The 16,976-nt window shown below is 75.4% G+C and overlaps 1 protein-coding gene across 1 annotated transcript in view; it reads left to right on the top strand.

Annotated features, from left to right (window-relative positions):
• The window catches only part of PTK7 (protein tyrosine kinase 7 (inactive)), a 60,342-nt gene that overhangs the window by 42,172 nt on the left and 1,194 nt on the right, over window positions 1-16,976 (top strand). Inside the window, exons 3-19 of the mRNA XM_089777569.1 lie at window positions 487-589; window positions 875-1,065; window positions 2,142-2,292; window positions 3,899-4,029; window positions 4,146-4,412; window positions 6,120-6,253; window positions 7,324-7,459; window positions 8,139-8,258; window positions 8,433-8,582; window positions 10,976-11,126; window positions 12,847-12,974; window positions 13,430-13,633; window positions 13,970-14,125; window positions 14,783-15,015; window positions 15,122-15,202; window positions 15,294-15,445; window positions 15,838-16,016. Of these exons, the coding sequence (XP_089633695.1) occupies window positions 487-589; window positions 875-1,065; window positions 2,142-2,292; window positions 3,899-4,029; window positions 4,146-4,412; window positions 6,120-6,253; window positions 7,324-7,459; window positions 8,139-8,258; window positions 8,433-8,582; window positions 10,976-11,126; window positions 12,847-12,974; window positions 13,430-13,633; window positions 13,970-14,125; window positions 14,783-15,015; window positions 15,122-15,202; window positions 15,294-15,445; window positions 15,838-16,016 (2,667 nt within the window). The remainder of the gene's footprint in view (window positions 1-486; window positions 590-874; window positions 1,066-2,141; window positions 2,293-3,898; window positions 4,030-4,145; window positions 4,413-6,119; window positions 6,254-7,323; window positions 7,460-8,138; window positions 8,259-8,432; window positions 8,583-10,975; window positions 11,127-12,846; window positions 12,975-13,429; window positions 13,634-13,969; window positions 14,126-14,782; window positions 15,016-15,121; window positions 15,203-15,293; window positions 15,446-15,837; window positions 16,017-16,976) is intronic.

The following is a 16,976-nucleotide window of genomic DNA, read 5'->3' as shown; positions in this document are numbered from 1 at the left end:
TGGCCCCGTGGCAGGTGAGGGCGGGCGTGGGCACGCTGCTCCCGTGGGCGGGGTCACTGGCTCAGGCGTGGAGGCAGTGCCTGTCCCGTGGCGGGTGAGGGCGGGCGTGGGCACGCTGCTCCCGTGGGCAGGGTCACTGGCTCAGGCGTGGAGGCAGTGTTGGCCCCGTGGCAGATGAGGGCGGGCGTGGGCATGCTGCTCCCGTGGGCGGGGTCACTGGCTCAGGCGTGGAGGCAGTGTTGGCCCCGTGGCAGGTGAGGGCGGGCGTGGGCATGCTGCTCCTGTGGGCGGGGTCACTGGCTCAGGCGTGGAGGCAGTGTTGGCCCCGTGGCGGGTGAGGGCGGGCGTGGGCACGTTGCTCCCGTGGGCGGGGTCACTGGCTCAGGCGTGGAGGCAGTGCCTGTCCCGTGGCAGGTGAGGGCGGGCGTGGGCACGCTGCTCCCGTGGGATGAGCAGTGGGCACCAAAAGTCCCTTTCCTGTTGCAGGGCTGGAAACGGGTGGCGTGGTCCTGAAGCACCCAGCCAGCGTGGCAGAGATCCAGCCCTCTGCCCCGGTGATGCTGCGCTGCCACATCGATGGGCACCCGCGGTAAGGAGCCCCTTGTGCGTGGTCAGGCCGGGCTCTCCCGGCTCCCTGTCTCTGCGAGATCGCCCGGAGCTGGGAGGCGGCGGGCAGCGGGCGCGAGCCCCGGGAGGCGTGGCGGAGAGGCGCTCGGTAAGGGGGCCCGGCTGCCGTCGCCCACATCGCTGCCGGGGTCCCTGCCTGCCACGGGGACGGCTGCGCACGTCGTGGCTCCCCGGCTGCGTGTCCTGTGCGGGGGCAGCTGAGCGCGCTGTCCTCTGGCCGTAGCGCTGACCCGCGCTCTGTCTCCAGCCCCACGGGCCAGTGGTTCCGGGACGGCAGCCAGCTCCTAGACGACCGGAGCAGCTACTCGATCAACAACAAGGAGCGGACACTCACCCTGAAGAGCGCCAGCCCCGACGACAACGGCGTCTACTCCTGCTGCGCGCGCAACGCCGTGGGCACGGTGTGCAGCCACGACAACTTCACCCTCAGCATCTTCGGTGAGGGGCCGCGCCCCGGTGGGCTGCTGGGGCGGGGCCGGCTGGTGGGACCCCCCCTGCCGCCCCAGGAAGGAAGGGGAACCCTCGTGCCCGCCTGGCCACGTTTCCTGGCGAGGTTCGAACTGGCCCGGCGGTGCAGGGCGCTGGCAGGGGCTGAGCCCTGCTCCGCACACACCGCTTGGCGCTTAGCAGGTGGCGTTGTACTGGGATGTTCTGCCAGTGTGGCCCCGACTCAGCCGCAGCTCTGCCCGGAGACAGGCGCCCGGTACCGTCCCATCCGGGAATATCCAGTGCACAGCCTTACGCTGCCCTCCTGCTCCGACTCTAGGCAGGGCCCTGCAGCGGGGCTGGAGCTGGCCGGGGTCACGTCCCCAGAAGGGCGTGAAGGGTCGTGTCTGCCATCTGGGGCTGGAGCAGGCAGCCGGGTGCCAGACCCTGCCAGGTGGGCCCCCCTCCGTGGTTCCCCAGCCCCAGCTGTGCTCTCCAGACGGCTCAGGATGCTGCAGAGGCTGAAGGGGCCAACACCAGCCCGTGGGCGCCAGACGCCAGGCAAGAGGTGGCTCCCCAGAGGCCAGTGTGACAGCGCAGGCGGGGTGCCCCGGCCCCGCAGCAGCAGGGAGTCTCCGCCGGCCAGTAGAGCAGAGGGGGGTTTACTGATTGTCCAGAATACAGCCCGGCCCATTCGCCATGTGGCTACAGGGGCCAGGGCCAGGATGGCTCAGACCCCAGGGTTAAGGGTCCGTCACCCCCAGACCAGCTTAGCCTCCTCTCCACGCTTCCCAGCCAGCCACTGCCTTCCCCCGAAACCTGCGGTTGGTCTCCCCCGCCTGCGGTCTCCCTCCCTGCGCTCAGCCTGTCCGACAGGCTGGGGGTCTTTTGCCTAGTGACTCAGCAGCTGTCCTGCTGGGCCCCAGGGGGGTCGCCCACAGCAAGGTACTGACACTACACCACAGCCGGGCCTGTGTGGGGACAGGAGCGTCACCCACACTGCCTCCCGGTGGCGCGAGGCGCCCTGCCATGGGAGGCTCTCGGGGCCCGCGTCCAGGCCCCTAACCGTCCCGCGCTCCCTCCCCCAGACGAGAGCTTCCCCCGCCCGCTGGTGGTCCCGCAGGACCTGGTCGTGAGCAGGAACGAGGAGGCCATGTTCCACTGCCAGTTCACGGCCGTGCCCCCGCCCACGCAGGAGTGGGTCTTCGAGGACGGCTCCCCCGTCGCCAACCGGACGCGGTGAGTGCCGGGCCCTGGCAGCCACGGGGCCCAGCCTGGCTCCTGGTTGGGAGGGAAGCACATGCTCATCGGAGAGAGGCAGCGTGGGGGGAGCAGGAGCTGGTGCTGGGCGGAGCCGGCTTCAAAGCACCGTCTCGGCGCGGGGGAAACGGCGCGAGTGAGGACTGAAGCCGTCTCCACTCGCGCCGGGTCCCGGTGGCTGCGCCTCCCCCTGTGACGCGTAGCCAGAGCCCTGCAGAGCGGTTGCTACCTTTCAAAGGCAGAAGCGCGACCGTGGGGGCCTGGGCCGAGGGGGGGGCCGCCCGAGTCCCCGCCCACGCCGCTCCCCTCCCCTCGGCGCCGCCCGAGTCCCCGCCCGCGCCGCTCCCCTCCCCTCCCCGCCCGCGCCGCTCCCCTCCCCGCGGCGCCGCCCGAGTCCCCGCCCGCGCCGCTCCCCTCCCCGCGGCGCCGCCCGAGTCCCCTCCCCGCGGCGCCGCCCGAGTCCCCTCCCCACTGCGCCGCTGCACTGCGTGTCCTCCCCTCAAAAAACCTGCCGACCCGGCCCCCCGTCACTGCGTGCCCCCCGAAACTGCTGACCCGCCATCCCCATTGCTTCGTGTTCCCCCCCAAAAAAACCTGCCGACCTGGCCCTCCGCCCCCCCCCCCTTGCCACATGCTTTCTCCTGACCTGCCGACCCGTCCCCCCCTCCCAACCTGCGGACCCAGCTCCCCTGTCCTTGAGGCTCCCTGAGACCTGCTGGCTGGAGGAGCCGGGCTCCCTGGATCTCACTCCTGTCCGGTGCCCATCTGCGGGCCAGGTCCGTCTGGGTCTGCCAGTGAGGGGCCAGGGGCCGGGGCATTCCCGGGTAGCCCGCCCCGACTGTGCCCAGTGGGCTGAGCCCCGCTGCCCTGGCCGCGTCCAGCCCGGGAGAGCTGAGCCGAGAGGGAGCCTTTGCAGCATGCGGCTCTAGCGCCCCCCCTGCTGGCCACGTGCCCGCAGCATGGCCTGCTCTCTGCAGCGCCCGCCCGCCAGGGCGCCCTTCTCCGGCCGGTCCACCGCAGGGGCAAGTGGCTGCGAAATCCGGGGCCTGCCGGGCTCTGAGGGCGCGGGGTTCCTGGCGGCAGAGGGGGACAGGCTGTAACCGCACAGCAGCCGGCACCCCGAGCTGGGCCAGGCCCGCGCCTGCTCCAGCCGCCTTTCGCCTGCGCCCGAGGCCTGTGCTCACGGGCCCGTCCAGCGGCCAGGCCCAAGCAGAGCGGAGCGGCTACCCGGTGCCCCGGCCCAGCCTTGGGAGAGCCGGCGCTGTGGGGCAAGGCCGCCCTGGGGTTCCCCCCCGCAGCAGAGACCCAGGCTGGACTCGGCCTGCCCAGAAAGCCGGCTGGCGTCGAACGAACCCTTCCCTGCCCGTGGCTTCCGCGTGGCTGTCTGCCACCGGCTGGGGCCCCGAGTGCTGCCAGGGTCAGTCAGTCTCTGGAGAGGTGTCCTCCGAGCGCCTGTGCCAGGCGCTGTCCGGAACGGCCCTCCCCCAGCCAGCAGAGGGGCCTGCCCCTCTGGCCCCCATTCCAGCGCCTTGCCCGCCGCTCCCCCTGCCCGCCCGGCGCTGACTCTCGGCCGCTCCCGGCACAGGGTGACGGTGTTTGCCAACGGCTCGCTGCTGCTCACCCAGGTGAAGGCGCGCAGCGCGGGCACCTACCGGTGCATCGGCCGTGGGCAGCGGGGGAAGCCCGCCGTCCTGGAGGCACGCCTGCGGCTGGCAGGTAAGGCCCGCGGGGCTGGGGAGTAGCCGCTTGCCGGGGCTGCCTGGCCTGGCCCCGGACACGCCCTGGCTGCCCGGCACGGCTGGGGTAACCGGGTCTCCGCCGGCTTCCCCCAGAGCTCGAGGACATGGCGCCATTCCCCCCGAAGGTTTTCATCGCGGGGCAGCAGCAGCGCGTGGCCTGCCCCGCCCCCCGCGGCCTGCCCCCGCCCCGCGTCTGGTGGGAGAGGAGCGGCGCCCCGGTGCCCGCGGCCGGCAGGGTGCGCCAGGACGGTGGGGAGCTGGTCTTCAGCAACGTCACCGAGCGCGACGCGGGCACCTACGCCTGCCGCGCCGCCAACCAGGCTGGGGAGAAGAGGCAGGACCTCAGCGTCACCGTAGCCAGTAAGCGTCTTCGCTGGACAGGCGCTGGGGCGGGCACTGGGTGTGGGGCACCCGGCAGAGGCCCCTGGATGTTGGGTGCTGGGTGGGTGCGGGGTGGGGCGCCTGGCAGGGGGTGCGGGATGTTGGGCAGTGGATCTGGGGGTGGGGCGCCTGGCAGGGGGCGCTGGATGTCGGGCAGTGGGGGCTGGGGGTGGGGCGCCTGGCAGGGGGTGCTGGATGTCGGGCAGTGGGGGCTGGGGGTGGGGCGCCTGGCAGGGGGTGCGGGATGTCGGGCAGTGGGTCTGGGGGTGGGGCGCCTGGCAGGGGGTGCTGGATGTCGGGCAGTGGGGGCTGGGGGTGGGGCGCCTGGCAGGGGGTGCTGGATGTCGGGCAGTGGGGGCTGGGGGTGGGGCGCCTGGCAGGGGGCGCTGGATGTCGGGCAGTGGGGGCTGGGGGTGGGGCGCCTGGCAGGGGGCGCTGGATGTCGGGCAGTGGGGCTGGGGGTGGGGCGCCTGGCAGGGGGCGCTGGATGTCGGGCAGTGGGGGCTGGGGGTGGGGCGCCTGGCAGGGGGTGCTGGATGTCGGGCAGTGGGGGCTGGGGGTGGGGCGCCTGGCAGGGGGTGCTGGATGTCGGGCAGTGGGGCTGGGGGTGGGGCGCCTGGCAGGGGGTGCTGGATGTCGGGCAGTGGGGCTGGGGGTGGGGCGCCTGGCAGGGGGTGCTGGATGTCGGGCAGTGGGGCTGGGGGTGGGGCGCCTGGCAGGGGGTGCTGGATGTCGGGCAGTGGGGGCTGGGGGTGGGGCGCCTGGCAGGGGGTGCTGGATGTCGGGCAGTGGGTCTGGGGGTGGGGCGCCTGGCAGGGGGTGCTGGATGTCGGGCAGTGGGGGCTGGGGGTGGGGCGCCTGGCAGGGGGCGCTGGATGTCGGGCAGTGGGTCTGGGGGTGGGGCGCCTGGCAGGGGGCGCTGGATGTCGGGCAGTGGGGGCTGGGGGTGGGGCGCCTGGCAGGGGGCGCTGGATGTCGGGCAGTGGGGGCTGGGGGTGGGGCGCCTGGCAGGGGGCGCTGGATGTTGGGCAGTGGGGCTGGGGGTGGGGCGCCTGGCAGGGGGCGCTGGATGTTGGGCAGTGGGGGCTGGGGGTGGGGCGCCTGGCAGGGGGCGCTGGATGTCGGGCAGTGGGGGCTGGGGGTGGGGCGCCTGGCAGGGGGTGCTGGATGTCGGGCAGTGGGGCTGGGGGTGGGGCGCCTGGCAGGGGGTGCTGGATGTCGGGCAGTGGGGGCTGGGGGTGGGGCGCCTGGCAGGGGGTGCTGGATGTCGGGCAGTGGGTCTGGGGGTGGGGCGCCTGGCAGGGGGTGCTGGATGTCGGGCAGTGGGTCTGGGGGTGGGGCGCCTGGCAGGGGGTGCTGGATGTCGGGCAGTGGGGGCTGGGGGTGGGGCGCCTGGCAGGGGGTGCTGGATGTTGGGCAGTGGGTCTGGGGGTGGGGCGCCTGGCAGGGGGTGCTGGATGTTGGGCAGTGGGGGCTGGGGGTGGGGCGCCTGGCAGGGGGTGCGGGATGTCGGGCAGTGGGTCTGGGGGTGGGGCGCCTGGCAGGGGGTGCGGGATGTCGGGCGCTGGGAGCGTGGCGCTGGGCGGGGGCTGTTGGGGGTGGGCACTGGGGGCCTGGGGTGCGCGCGGCCGAGGCGAGCTCCACGCTGCCAGCAGGAGCCCGGGTAACGCTGCCCCTCGTGCCCAGCGGTGCCCAGCTGGGAGGAGATGCCCAGGGACAGCCAGCTGGAGGAGGGTAAGCCGGGCTATCTGCACTGCCGCAGCAAGGCCTCCCTGAAGCCGACCGTCACCTGGTACCGCAACGGCATCTCCATCTCCGAGGTGAGCAGAGCACGTCAGCGCTCCAGGGCCTGTGCTCCCTGCCGGCCGGCAGCCCCCGGACCTCCCGCCGTGGGCCCTGTGCTCCCTGCCGGCCGGCAGCCCCCGGACCTCCCGCCGTGGGCCCTGTGCTCCCTGCCGGCCGGCAGCCCCCGGACCTCCCGCCGTGGGCCCTGTGCTCCCTGCCAGCCGGCAGCCCCCAGACCTCCCGCCGTGGGCCCTGTGCTCCCTGCCGGCCGGCAGCCCCCAGACCTCCCGCCGTGGGCCCTGTGCGCCCTGCCGGCCGGCAGCCCCCGGACCTCCCGCCGTGGGCCCTGTGCTCCCTGCCGGCCGGCAGCCCCCGGACCTCCCACCGTGGGCCCTGTGCTCCCTGCCGGCCGGCAGCCCCCGGACCTCCCGCCGTGGGCCCTGTGCTCCCTGCTGGCCGGCAGCCCCCGGACCTCCCGCCGTGGGCCCTGTGCGCCCTGCCGGCCGGCAGCCCCCGGACCTCCCGCCGTGGGCCCTGCGCCGCCCCTCCGGCCAGCAGCCCCCAGACCTCCCGCCGTGGGCCCTGTGCTCCCTGCCGGCCGGCAGCCCCCGGACCTCCCGCCGTGGGCCCTGTGCTCCCTGCCGGCCAGCAGCCCCCGGACCTCCCGCCGTGGGCCCTGTGCTCCCTGCCGGCCGGCAGCCCCCGGACCTCCCGCCGTGGGCCCTGTGCTCCCTGCCGGCCGGCAGCCCCCGGACCTCCCGCCGTGGGCCCTGCGCCGCCCCCCCAGACCTCCTGCTGGGTGCCCCGTGCTCTCCCCACCACCTTGGGGCTGCCCCTGGGCTGGGCATGGGTTGCAGGGAGCCTGCCCCGGCTGATGGGGCAGCTCAAAGCTGTGCTGCACTGAAATGAGCCTTGCCCGGTGCCAGGACCCCCAGGGCCCGTGGTCCCCCCCCACTCCCAACTCTCCTGCCCGCCACAGCCAGCCTCCTGGGCCCAGGCCCCCCTTCCACAGCTCAGCCCCAGCCGGCTGTCCCTGCCGTGGGTCTGGGGGCAGGCGGGCTGGGCAGGGGAGGCGGCAGAGCTGACGCTGCCCTGGGCCGGGCAGGACTCGCGCTTCGAGCTGTGGGAGAACGGGACGCTGCGCATCAACAGCGTGGAGGTGTACGACGGCACCGTGTACAAGTGTGTGAGCAGCACCCCGGCCGGCAGCATCGAGGGACAGGCCCGTGTGCACGTCCTGGGTAGGCCGGGCTGCTGCCCCGGGCACCCCCACCCTCCCCTCCAGGCCCCTTGGCTCTCCAGCCTGCTTGGGAATGTGGGGGGGTCTGGTCCCTGTGGGGAGAGGGCAGCGGGGGGGGTCGGTTACCTTGGGTTACCCTGGGGTCAGGGAATGCCGGGGGGTCGGGTCACTGTGGGAAGTGGGGGGGCAGTTATCTGCTGGGGAGGGGGGTGTGGAACGCGGGGGGGGAGGTTACCCGCGATTACTTGGGGGGGGAGGTTACCCGCGGGGGAGGGGGGGGAGGGGGCATGGAGCGCGTGGGGGGGGCAGTTACCCGCGGGGGAGGGGGGGGCATGGAGCGCGCGTGGGGGGGGCGGTTACCCGCGGGGGGAGGGGGTTGTGGAGCGGGGGGGGCGCGTGGGGGGGGCGGTTACCCGCGGGGGGGTTGTGGAGCGTGCGTGGGGGGGCGGTTACCCACGGGGGGGTTGTGGAGCGTGGGGGGGCGGCGAGGGGGGGGCGGTTACCCGCGGGTGGAGCATGCATGGGGGGGGCAGTTACCCACGGGGGAGGGGGCGTGGAGCGTGCGGGGGGGCGGTTACCCACGGGGGGAGGGGGCGTGGAGCGTGCGGGGGGGTTGTGGAGCGTGCGGGGGGGGTTACCCCGGCTCCCTGGGTTGACCGCCCCGTCTGGGTTGGTTTCAGAGAAGCTGAAGTTCACGCCGCCCCCGCAGCCCCTGCAGTGCCTGGAGCTGGACAAGGAGGCGACCGTGTCCTGCTCGGCCACGGGGCGCGAGAAGCCCGCCGTGCACTGGGTCAGACCAGGTATGGGGAGGGGCTGCCTGGCCCCTCCGTGGAGCTCGCTCTCCTCAGGGCGCAAGAGCCTCCTTCACCAGGTGTCAGGCCACGGCCGCGCCGCCCCCCCCCCTCCCCCCCAGTTCTGGCCAAGCCCCCTGCCACGTTGCGTGGCTGCAGCGTAACCCAGTTCCTGCCCTGCAGACGGGAGCAGGCTGCCGGCCCACGTCCGCCTCGGCGCCGGCTCCCTGCACTTCCACAAGGTCAGCCGGAGCGACGCCGGCAACTACACCTGCATCGCCGCCAACAGCCCCCAGGGCGAGATCCGCGCCAGCGTGCAGCTGGCCGTGGCAGGTGAGTGCCGCAGCCTCGGCTCCGCCCCCGCGCCCAGGAGGGGCGTGCTGCCTGGGCGCCTCCCCGCAGCCCTCTGGCCCCGGGGAAGGCCACGGAGCCGGGCCCCTCGTGCCTGCGGCCGCTGCAGCATCGGAGCCTCCGCCCGTCAGCTGAGCTGTTTGCCCAGCTCAAAGCCGCCAGACCAGGGCCCGAGTCACCTGAAACAGCCTCTTGTGTGGCCCCTGCGCCCCGCCCCCCTTCCCTCTGCCCCCCAGCGCCCCCCGCACCCCTGAAACGGCGCTCTTGTGTGGCCCCTGCGCCCGGCCCCCCTTCCCTCTGCCCCCCAGCGCCCCCTGCACCCCTGAAACGGCGCTCTTGTGTGGCCCCTGCGCCCAGCCCCCCTTCCCTCTGCCCCCCAGCGCCCCCCCGCACCCCTGAAACAGCGCTCTTGTGTGGGCCCTGCGCCCAGCCCCCCTTCCCTCTGCCCCCCCTGCGCCCAGCCCCCCTTCCCTCTGCCCCCCAGCACCCCCTGCACCCCTGAAACAGCGCTCTTGTGTGGCCCCTGCGCCCAGCCCCCCTTCCCTCTGCCCCCCAGCACCCCCTGCACCCCTGAAACAGCGCTCTTGTGTGGCCCCTGCGCCCAGCCCCCCTTCCCTCTGCCCCCCCCCCCGGCCCCCCTTCCCCGCCCCCCAGCCCCCCCCCTGCACCCCTGAAACAGCGCTCTTGTGTGGCCCCTGCGCCCGGCCCCCCTTCCCTCTGCCCCCCCCCCCTGCACCCTGCCCCCCAGCCCCCCGCACCCCTGAAACAGCGCTCTTGTGTGGCCCCTGTGCCCAGCCCCCCTTCCCTCTGCCCCCCAGCACCCCCCCCAGCACCCCCGCCCCCCAGCGCCCCCCGCACCCCTGAAACAGCGCTCTTGTGTGGCCCCTGCGCCCGGCCCCCCTTCCCTCTGCCCCCCAGCGCCCCCCAGCGCCCCCCGCACCCCTGAAACAGCGCTCTTGTGTGGCCCCTGCGCCCGGCCCCCCTTCCCTCTGCCCCCCAGCGCCCCCCGCACCCCTGAAACAGCGCTCTTGTGTGGCCCCTGCGCCCGGCCCCCCTTCCCTCTGCCCCCCAGCGCCCCCCCGCACCCCTGAAACAGCGCTCTTGTGTGGCCCCTGCGCCCGGCCCCCCTTCCCTCTGCCCCCCAGCGCCCCCCCGCACCCCTGAAACAGCGCTCTTGTGTGGCCCCTGCGCCCGGCCCCCCTTCCCTCTGCCCCCCAGCGCCCCCCGCACCCCTGAAACAGCGCTCTTGTGTGGCCCCTGCGCCCGGCCCCCCTTCCCTCTGCCCCCCAGCGCCCCCCGCACCCCTGAAACAGCGCTCTTGTGTGGCCCCTGCGCCCAGCCCCCCTTCCCTCTGCCCCCCAGCACCCCCCGCACCCCTGAAACAGCGCTCTTGTGTGGCCCCTGCGCCCAGCCCCCCCCCCCTTCCCTCTGCCCCCCAGCGCCCCCTGCACCCGGCCCCCCGCACCCCTGAAACAGCGCTCTTGTGTGGGCCCTGCGCCTGGCTTCCCTGCCCCCCTGCACCCTCTGTGCCTGGCTTCCCTGCCCCCCAGCGCCCCCCTGCACCCGGCCCCTGTTCCCCCTGCACCCTCCTGCACCCAGCTCCCCTTCCCCCTGCCCCCCAGCGCCCCCCTGAGCCCGGCTCCTGTTCCCCCCCACACCCTCCTGCGCCCGGCTCCCCTTCCCCGCGCCCCCCTGAGCCCGGCTCCCCTGCCCCCCAGCGCCCCCCCATGCGTGGCCCCCCACCCCACCCCTGCCTGCGCCCGGCCCTGTCCTGCCTTGCCTGTCTCTCTCCCCGCCCCGGGCAGGCTGCCGCCAGCGCTGGGCCAGTGCCATCCGAGCACTCACCTGCACTGCTAGTGTCACCAAGTGGGGGGAGTCCCCGGGCCCTGCACCCCCAGCCGCAGGGCGAGGGGACTCTCAGGCGGCAGATAGAAGAGAAGGGTTATTCCTTGACGGGGACACAGCGTCGCACAGATGTGTTGTGACAGGGACCAGGAGCCGTCAGTACAGCCTGTCTTGGGGAAAAGGAGGCCCAGAGCCAGGACTCTGCCCGGCCCCCCAAGCCAGCTAGACTCCCCCCTCCCTCGCCAGTCGAAAAACGAACTCACGCCCAGCAACTGGTCCCCGCCGCCTAGGCAGCCCCACCCCGCCCGTCCTGTGTTACGTGCTGTCACCGGGTCCTCCGGCTGGGACGGAGCGAACGTCCTTCCCCAGCGAGCGGCGCCCGGCCCCCCTCGACCAGACTGCGCCCAGGGAACGTGCCTCACTCGCACTCACACAGCACACAGGCTCCGCTGCGTCCCAGCTGGCTGCCCCCAGTGCCCGGGCGCGGGAAGGGCACGTGTTGGCGCTGAGCGGCTGTGCCCTCTCCCCAGTTTACGTCACCTTCAGGCTGGAGCCAGAGCACACGACGGTGTACCAGGGGCACACGGCCGTGCTGCAGTGCCAAGCCGAGGGCGACCCGCTGCCCCACATCCAGTGGAAGGGGAAGGAGCGGATTCTGGAGCCCAGCAAGCTCCAGCCCAGGTACACAGCGGGCGGGGGAGGCCGGGCGGAGCGTATCGGCGCCCGGGGAGGGCCGGGGAGGCCGGGCGGCGCGTGTCGGCGCCCGGGGAGGGCCGGGGAGGCCGGGCGGCGCGTGTCGGCGCCCGGGGAGGGCCGGGGAGGCCGGGCGGCGCGTGTCGGCGGGCCGGGGAGGCCGGGCGGAGCGTGTCGGCGGGCCAGGGAGGGCCGGGGAGGCCGGGCGGCGCGTGTCGGTGCCCGGGGAGGGCCGGGGAGGCCGGGCGGCGCGTGTCGGCGGGCCGGGGAGGGCCGGGGAGGCCAGGCGGCGCGTGTCGGCGGGCCGGGGAGGCCGGGCGGAGCGTGTCGGCGGGCCAGGGAGGGCCGGGGAGGCCGGGCGGCGCGTGTCGGTGCCCGGGGAGGGCCGGGGAGGCCGGGCGGCGCGTGTCGGCGGGCCGGGGAGGGCCGGGGAGGCCGGGCGGCGCGTGTCGGCGGGCCGGGGAGGGCCGGGGAGGCCGGGCGGCGCGTGTCGGCGGGCCGGGGAGGGCCGGGGAGGCCGGGCGGCGCGTGTCGGTGCCCGGGGAGGGCCGGGGAGGCCGGGCGGAGCGTGTCGGCGGGCCAGGGAGGGCCGGGGAGGCCGGGCGGCGCGTGTCGGTGCCCGGGGAGGGCCGGGGAGGCCGGGCGGCGCGTGTCGGTGCCCGGGGAGGGCCGGGGAGGCCGGGCGGCGCGTGTCGGCGCCCGCGGTGGGCCGGGGAGGCCGGGCGGTGCGTGTCGGCGCCCGCGGTGGGCCGGGGAGGCCGGGCGGCGCGTGTCGGCGCCCGGGGAGGGCCGGGGAGGCCGGGCGGCGCGTGTCGGCGCCCGGGGAGGGCCGGGGAGGCCGGGCGGCGCGTGTCGGCGCCCGGGGAGGGCCGGGGAGGCCGGGCGGTGCGTGTCGGCGCCCGCGGTGGGCCGGGGAGGCCGGGCGGCGCGTGTCGGCGCCCGGGGAGGGCCGGGGAGGCCGGGCGGCGCGTGTCGGCGCCCGGGGAGGGCCGGGGAGGCCGGGCGGTGCGTGTCGGCGCCCGCGGTGGGCCGGGGAGGCCGGGCGGTGCGTGTCGGCGCCCGGGGAGGGCCGGGGAGGCCGGGCGGCGCGTGTCGGCGCCCGGGGAGGGCCGGGGAGGCCGGGCGGCGCGTGTCGGCACCCGGGGAGGGCCGGGGAGGCCGGGTGGCGCGTGTCGGCACCCGGGGAGGGCCGGGGAGGGGGCCTAGCTAGCTACAGGGGCCTCGGCCCGGCGCAGCAGAGGGCAGTGGCAGGGAGGCCAGGGAGAGCGAGGCCGTCGAGCAGGGCCGAGGCGCCTGTGCCGGTATTCTCTGTGCGCCGGGCGCTTGTGCGGCTGCTCAGGAGGGATGCCCGCGCCGCCCAGCTGAGCAGCGAGCACCCACAGCTCAGTGTGTCTCTGCTGGTGGTGCACTTTTCACGTGCCTCGGTGCACCCTAAAAATTATTCTGCACGTGGGTGGGAAAGATTAGCAGGAACACGGAGGGTGCCTGAGCCGTTCCTCAGCAGCAGGTGAGTGCATGCCCCCTGCATGCCTGCCCCAGCGGATACCCCACCAGGTCGCATTCGTGCCCCTTGCTGGGCCGCGGCTCGGCACCCGGCCCCTCCCGACCACACCAGAAACACCCCCCGTTAGGGGGGGCAGAGAATTCCCACCCTCTCTCCCTGCCACCCCGGCTGAGCGCTGCCGCGGGGGGGGTCTGTCGTTCCCAGGATGCAGATCATGCCCAACGGCTCCCTGGTGATCGCCGACGTCACGGCGGACGACTCCGGGCGCTACACGTGTATCGCCGGCAACAGCTGCAACATCAAGCACCGCGAGGCCATGCTCTACGTCGTGGGTAGGAGCCGCCCCACCCGGGCCTGGACGGGCCCCTGTGTGCCCTCGGGGAGGGGCAGCTGCGCCTGAAGCCCAGTGGGGGCAGGCGCCGGAACCTGGGGCGGGAGTGGGCAGGGAGGGGCTCCCGATGGCAGCGCGCGGAGGCCTTGGGGCCCTGGGCCCACTCAGAGCAAAGAGCAGCCCCCCCCCCGCAAGTGTCCGGTTCCAGCCACAGGCTCCCACACCCTTCCCAGGGCTCCTTCTCCCCCTGCCCGTGTGCGCCCCCCCCATCCCGCCCAGCCCGGGGGGCTCCCCCTGCCCGTGTGCGCCCCCCCATCCCGCCCAGCCCGGGGGGCTCCCCTAGCCACACCCTGCCCAGCCGGGAGCTCCCCAGGCCGTGCCCCGCCCCACCCAGCCAGGCAGCATGCTCAGCCGTGCAGGGCGCTGTGATCTCACGCTGTGTCGCTCGGCCCCCAGACAAGCCGGCTGTGGAGGGGGACGAGGCCCCCGGCAGCCCCACCCCCTACAAGATGATCCAGACCATCGGGCTGTCGGTGGGGGCGGCCGTCGCCTACATCATCATCGTGCTGGGCCTCATGTTCTACTGCAAGAAGCGGCGGCAGGCCAAGCGGCTGCAGAAGCCGCCGGAGGGCGAGGCGCCCGAGATGGAGTGTCTGAACGGTATGGCCGGGGGGCGCGGGCTGCCAGCCTCGCCCGGGGGCAGCATTGGCTGCCAGGTGCCGTCGCTCAGCCAGCCAGCAGCAGCTGGGGCCGGTCCCCAGCTCGGAGCCGGGCCATGGGCGGATGCAGCACCCTCTGGTGGGCATGGACTGAGGCCGGCCTGCGTCCCGAGCGCCCTGGGGCGGTAGCTCGGCGCTGGTTCCCGGTGAGCAGTGGGGCTGCGCGGGGCCCAGGCCAGGCGCCCGAGGGCTGCTGAGCGGTGGCCCAGCGGAGCCTCGCGGGGGGGGGCTGCTCTCGGGCCCCAGCGGGCAGTGACGGCCGCTCTCCCCGCCCTAGGGGGCGCTTTGCTGCAGAACGGGCAGACCACGGCCGAGATCCAGGAGGAAGTGGCGCTGAGCGACCTGGGCGGCAGCTCGACCGCGAGCAAGAGGCACAGCGCCACGGACAAGATGCACTTCCCCCGCGCCCACCTGCAGAGCATCACGACGCTGGGTACGGCCCCGGGCTGCCCCCTGGCTGCCCCCAGCCCACGCCCCGGGCTGCCCTCAGCCTCAACCCACGCCCCGGGCTGCCCCCTCGCTGCCCCGGACTGCCCCCTCGCTGCCCCCAGCCCACGCCCCGGGCTGCCCCCTCGCTGCCCCCAGCCCACGCCCCGGGCTGCCCCCTTGCTGCCCCCAGCCCACGCCCCGGGCTGCCCCCTTGCTGCCCCCAGCCCACGCCCCGGGCTGCCCCCTTGCTGCCCCCAGCCCACGCCCCGGGCTGCCCCCTTGCTGCCCCCAGCCCACGCCCCGGGCTGCCCCCTTGCTGCCCCCAGCCCACGCCCCGGGCTGCCCCCTTGCTGCCCCCAGCCCACGCCCCGGGCTGCCCCCTTGCTGCCCCCAGCCCACGCCCCGGGCTGCCCCCTTGCTGCCCCCAGCCCACGCCCCGGGCTGCCCCCTTGCTGCCCCCAGCCCACGCCCCGGGCTGCCCCCTCGCTGCCCCGGGCTGCCCCCTCGCTGCCCCGGGCTGCCCCCGGGCTGCCCCCGGGCTGCCCCCTCGCTGCCCCCTCGCTGCCCCGGGCTGCCCCGGGCTGCCCCCTCGCTGCCCCCTCGCTGCCCCCAGCCCCTGGCACTCCCCGGCAGCCGCCGACCCACTGCCCTCTGCCTGCAGGGAAGGGGGAGTTCGGGGAGGTGTTCCTGGCCAAGGCCACAGGCCTGCCGGAGGGCGAGGCGGAGGCGCTGGTGCTGGTGAAGAGCCTGCAGGCGCGAGACGAGCAGCTGCAGCTGGACTTCCGGCGGGAGGCGGAGATGTTCGGCAAACTGAGCCACCCCAACGTGGGCCGGCTGCTGGGCCTGTGCCGCGAGGCAGAGCCCCACTACATGGTGCTGGAGTACGGGGATCTGGTAAGGGGCTGCTCCGGGCAGAGCCAGGGCCCCTCGCTGCAGCTCTCGCCTGCTGTCCAGGGGGCTGGTGCCCCCGAGCTGCACTGACGCGATTCCCGCCCTCCAGGGGGACCTGAAGCAGTTCCTGAGGATCTCCAAGAGCAAGGATGAGACGCTCAAGCCTCAGCCCCTCAGCAACAAGCACAAGGTAAGGGGGGGCAGTGCCAGTCTGCCCAGCTGTGGGCCCCCCCCCAGGACGGCCCGGAGCCGGCAGGCCTGGCTCACGTCTCTCGTGGCAGGTGTCCATGTGCAGCCAGGTGGCCCTGGGGATGGAGCATCTGTCCAACGGCAGGTTTGTGCACAAGGACCTGGCGGCCCGCAACTGCCTGGTGAGCGCCCAGCGGCAGGTCAAGGTCTCGGCCCTGAGCCTCAGCAAGGACGTGTACCACAGGTAGGGGGGGCGGGGGCGGGGCCGTGTACCACAGGTAGGGGGGGCGGGGCCGTGTACCACAGGTAGGTGGGGCGGGGCCGTGTACCACAGGTAGGTGGGGCGGGGGCGGGGCCGTGTACCACAGGTAGGTGGGGCGGGGCCGTGTACCACAGGTAGGTGGGGCGGGGGCGGGGCCGTGTACCCCAGGTAGGTGTAGGGGGGGGCGGGGGCGTGCACCACAGGTAGGTGGGGCGGGGGCGGGGGCGTGCACCACAGGTAGGGGGGGCGGGGGCGGGGCCGTGTCCCACAGGTAGGGGGGGCGGGGGCGGGGCCGTGTACCACAGGTGGGGGGGGCGGGGGCGGGGCGGCCCCGGCCCTGGGCGGCACCTGGCCTGACGCCCTCTCGCCCGCAGCGAGTACTACCACTTCCGCCAGGCCTGGGTCCCGCTGCGCTGGATGCCCCCCGAGGCCGTGCTGGAGGACGAGTTCTCCACCAAGTCGGACGTCTGGGCCTTCGGCGTGCTCGTGTGGGAGGTCTTCACGCACGGCGAGCTGCCCCACGGCCCGCTGCCCGACGACGAGGTGCTGGCAGGTAGGCGGGTGGGCGGGGCCTTCTCTCCCGCTCCGGGGGGGCTGGAGCAGCGGGGTCGCCCTGGGATCCGTGCGCCTGCTCAGCGCCGCAGCCCCGGACGGTTCTTCAGGCCCCGCACACGGGCTCCAGAGCGCTGCAGGGGTGGAGCAACACCCACCCCATGGGCCCTCACTGCCCCTGGGGGAGGGGTCGACGTCCTGCCCCGGCCTCCCCCGGCCCTCGCTGCCTCTGGGGGGTCGACGTCCTGCCCCGGCCTCCCCCGGCCCTCGCTGCCTCTGGGGGGTCGACGTCCTGCCCCGGCCTCCCCCGGCCCTCGCTGCCTCTGGGGGGTCGACGTCCTGCCCCGGCCTCCCCCGGCCCTCGCTGCCCCTGGGGGAGGGGTCAACGTCCTGCCCCGGCCTCCCCCGGCCCTCGCTGCCTCTGGGGGGTCGACGTCCTGCCCCGGCCTCCCCCGGCCCTCGCTGCCTCTGGGGGGTCGACGTCCTGCCCCGGCCTCCCCCGGCCCTCGCTGCCTCTGGGGGGTCGACGTCCTGCCCCGGCCTCCCCCGGCCCTCGCTGCCTCTGGGGGGTCGACGTCCTGCCCCGGCCTCCCCCGGCCCTCGCTGCCTCTGGGGGGTCGACGTCCTGCCCCGGCCTCCCCTGGCCCTCGCTGCCCCTGCGGGAGGGGTCAACGTCCTGCCCCGGCCCTCACTGCCCCTGGGGGAGGGGTCGACGTCCTGCCCCGGCCTCCCCTGGCCCTCGCTGCCCCTGCGGGAGGGGTCAACGTCCTGCCCCGGCCCTCGCTGCCCCTGCGGGAGGGGTCGACGTCCTGCCCCAGGCCCCCCGGCCCTCGCTGCCCCTGGGGGAGGGGTCAACGTCCTGCCCCGGCCCTCGCTGCCCCTGCGGGAGGGGTCAACGTCCTGCCCCAGCCTCCCCCGGCCCTCGCTGCCCCTGCGGGAGGGGTCGACGTCCTGCCCCAGG

Source organism: Pelodiscus sinensis, chromosome 3, assembly GCF_052426305.1.
Source record: "Pelodiscus sinensis isolate ZL-2025 chromosome 3, ASM5242630v1, whole genome shotgun sequence".
NCBI lineage: Eukaryota > Metazoa > Chordata > Testudines > Trionychidae > Pelodiscus > Pelodiscus sinensis.
The sequence above is the reverse complement of the archived record's forward strand: the minus strand, read 5'-3'. Positions and strand labels throughout refer to the sequence as shown.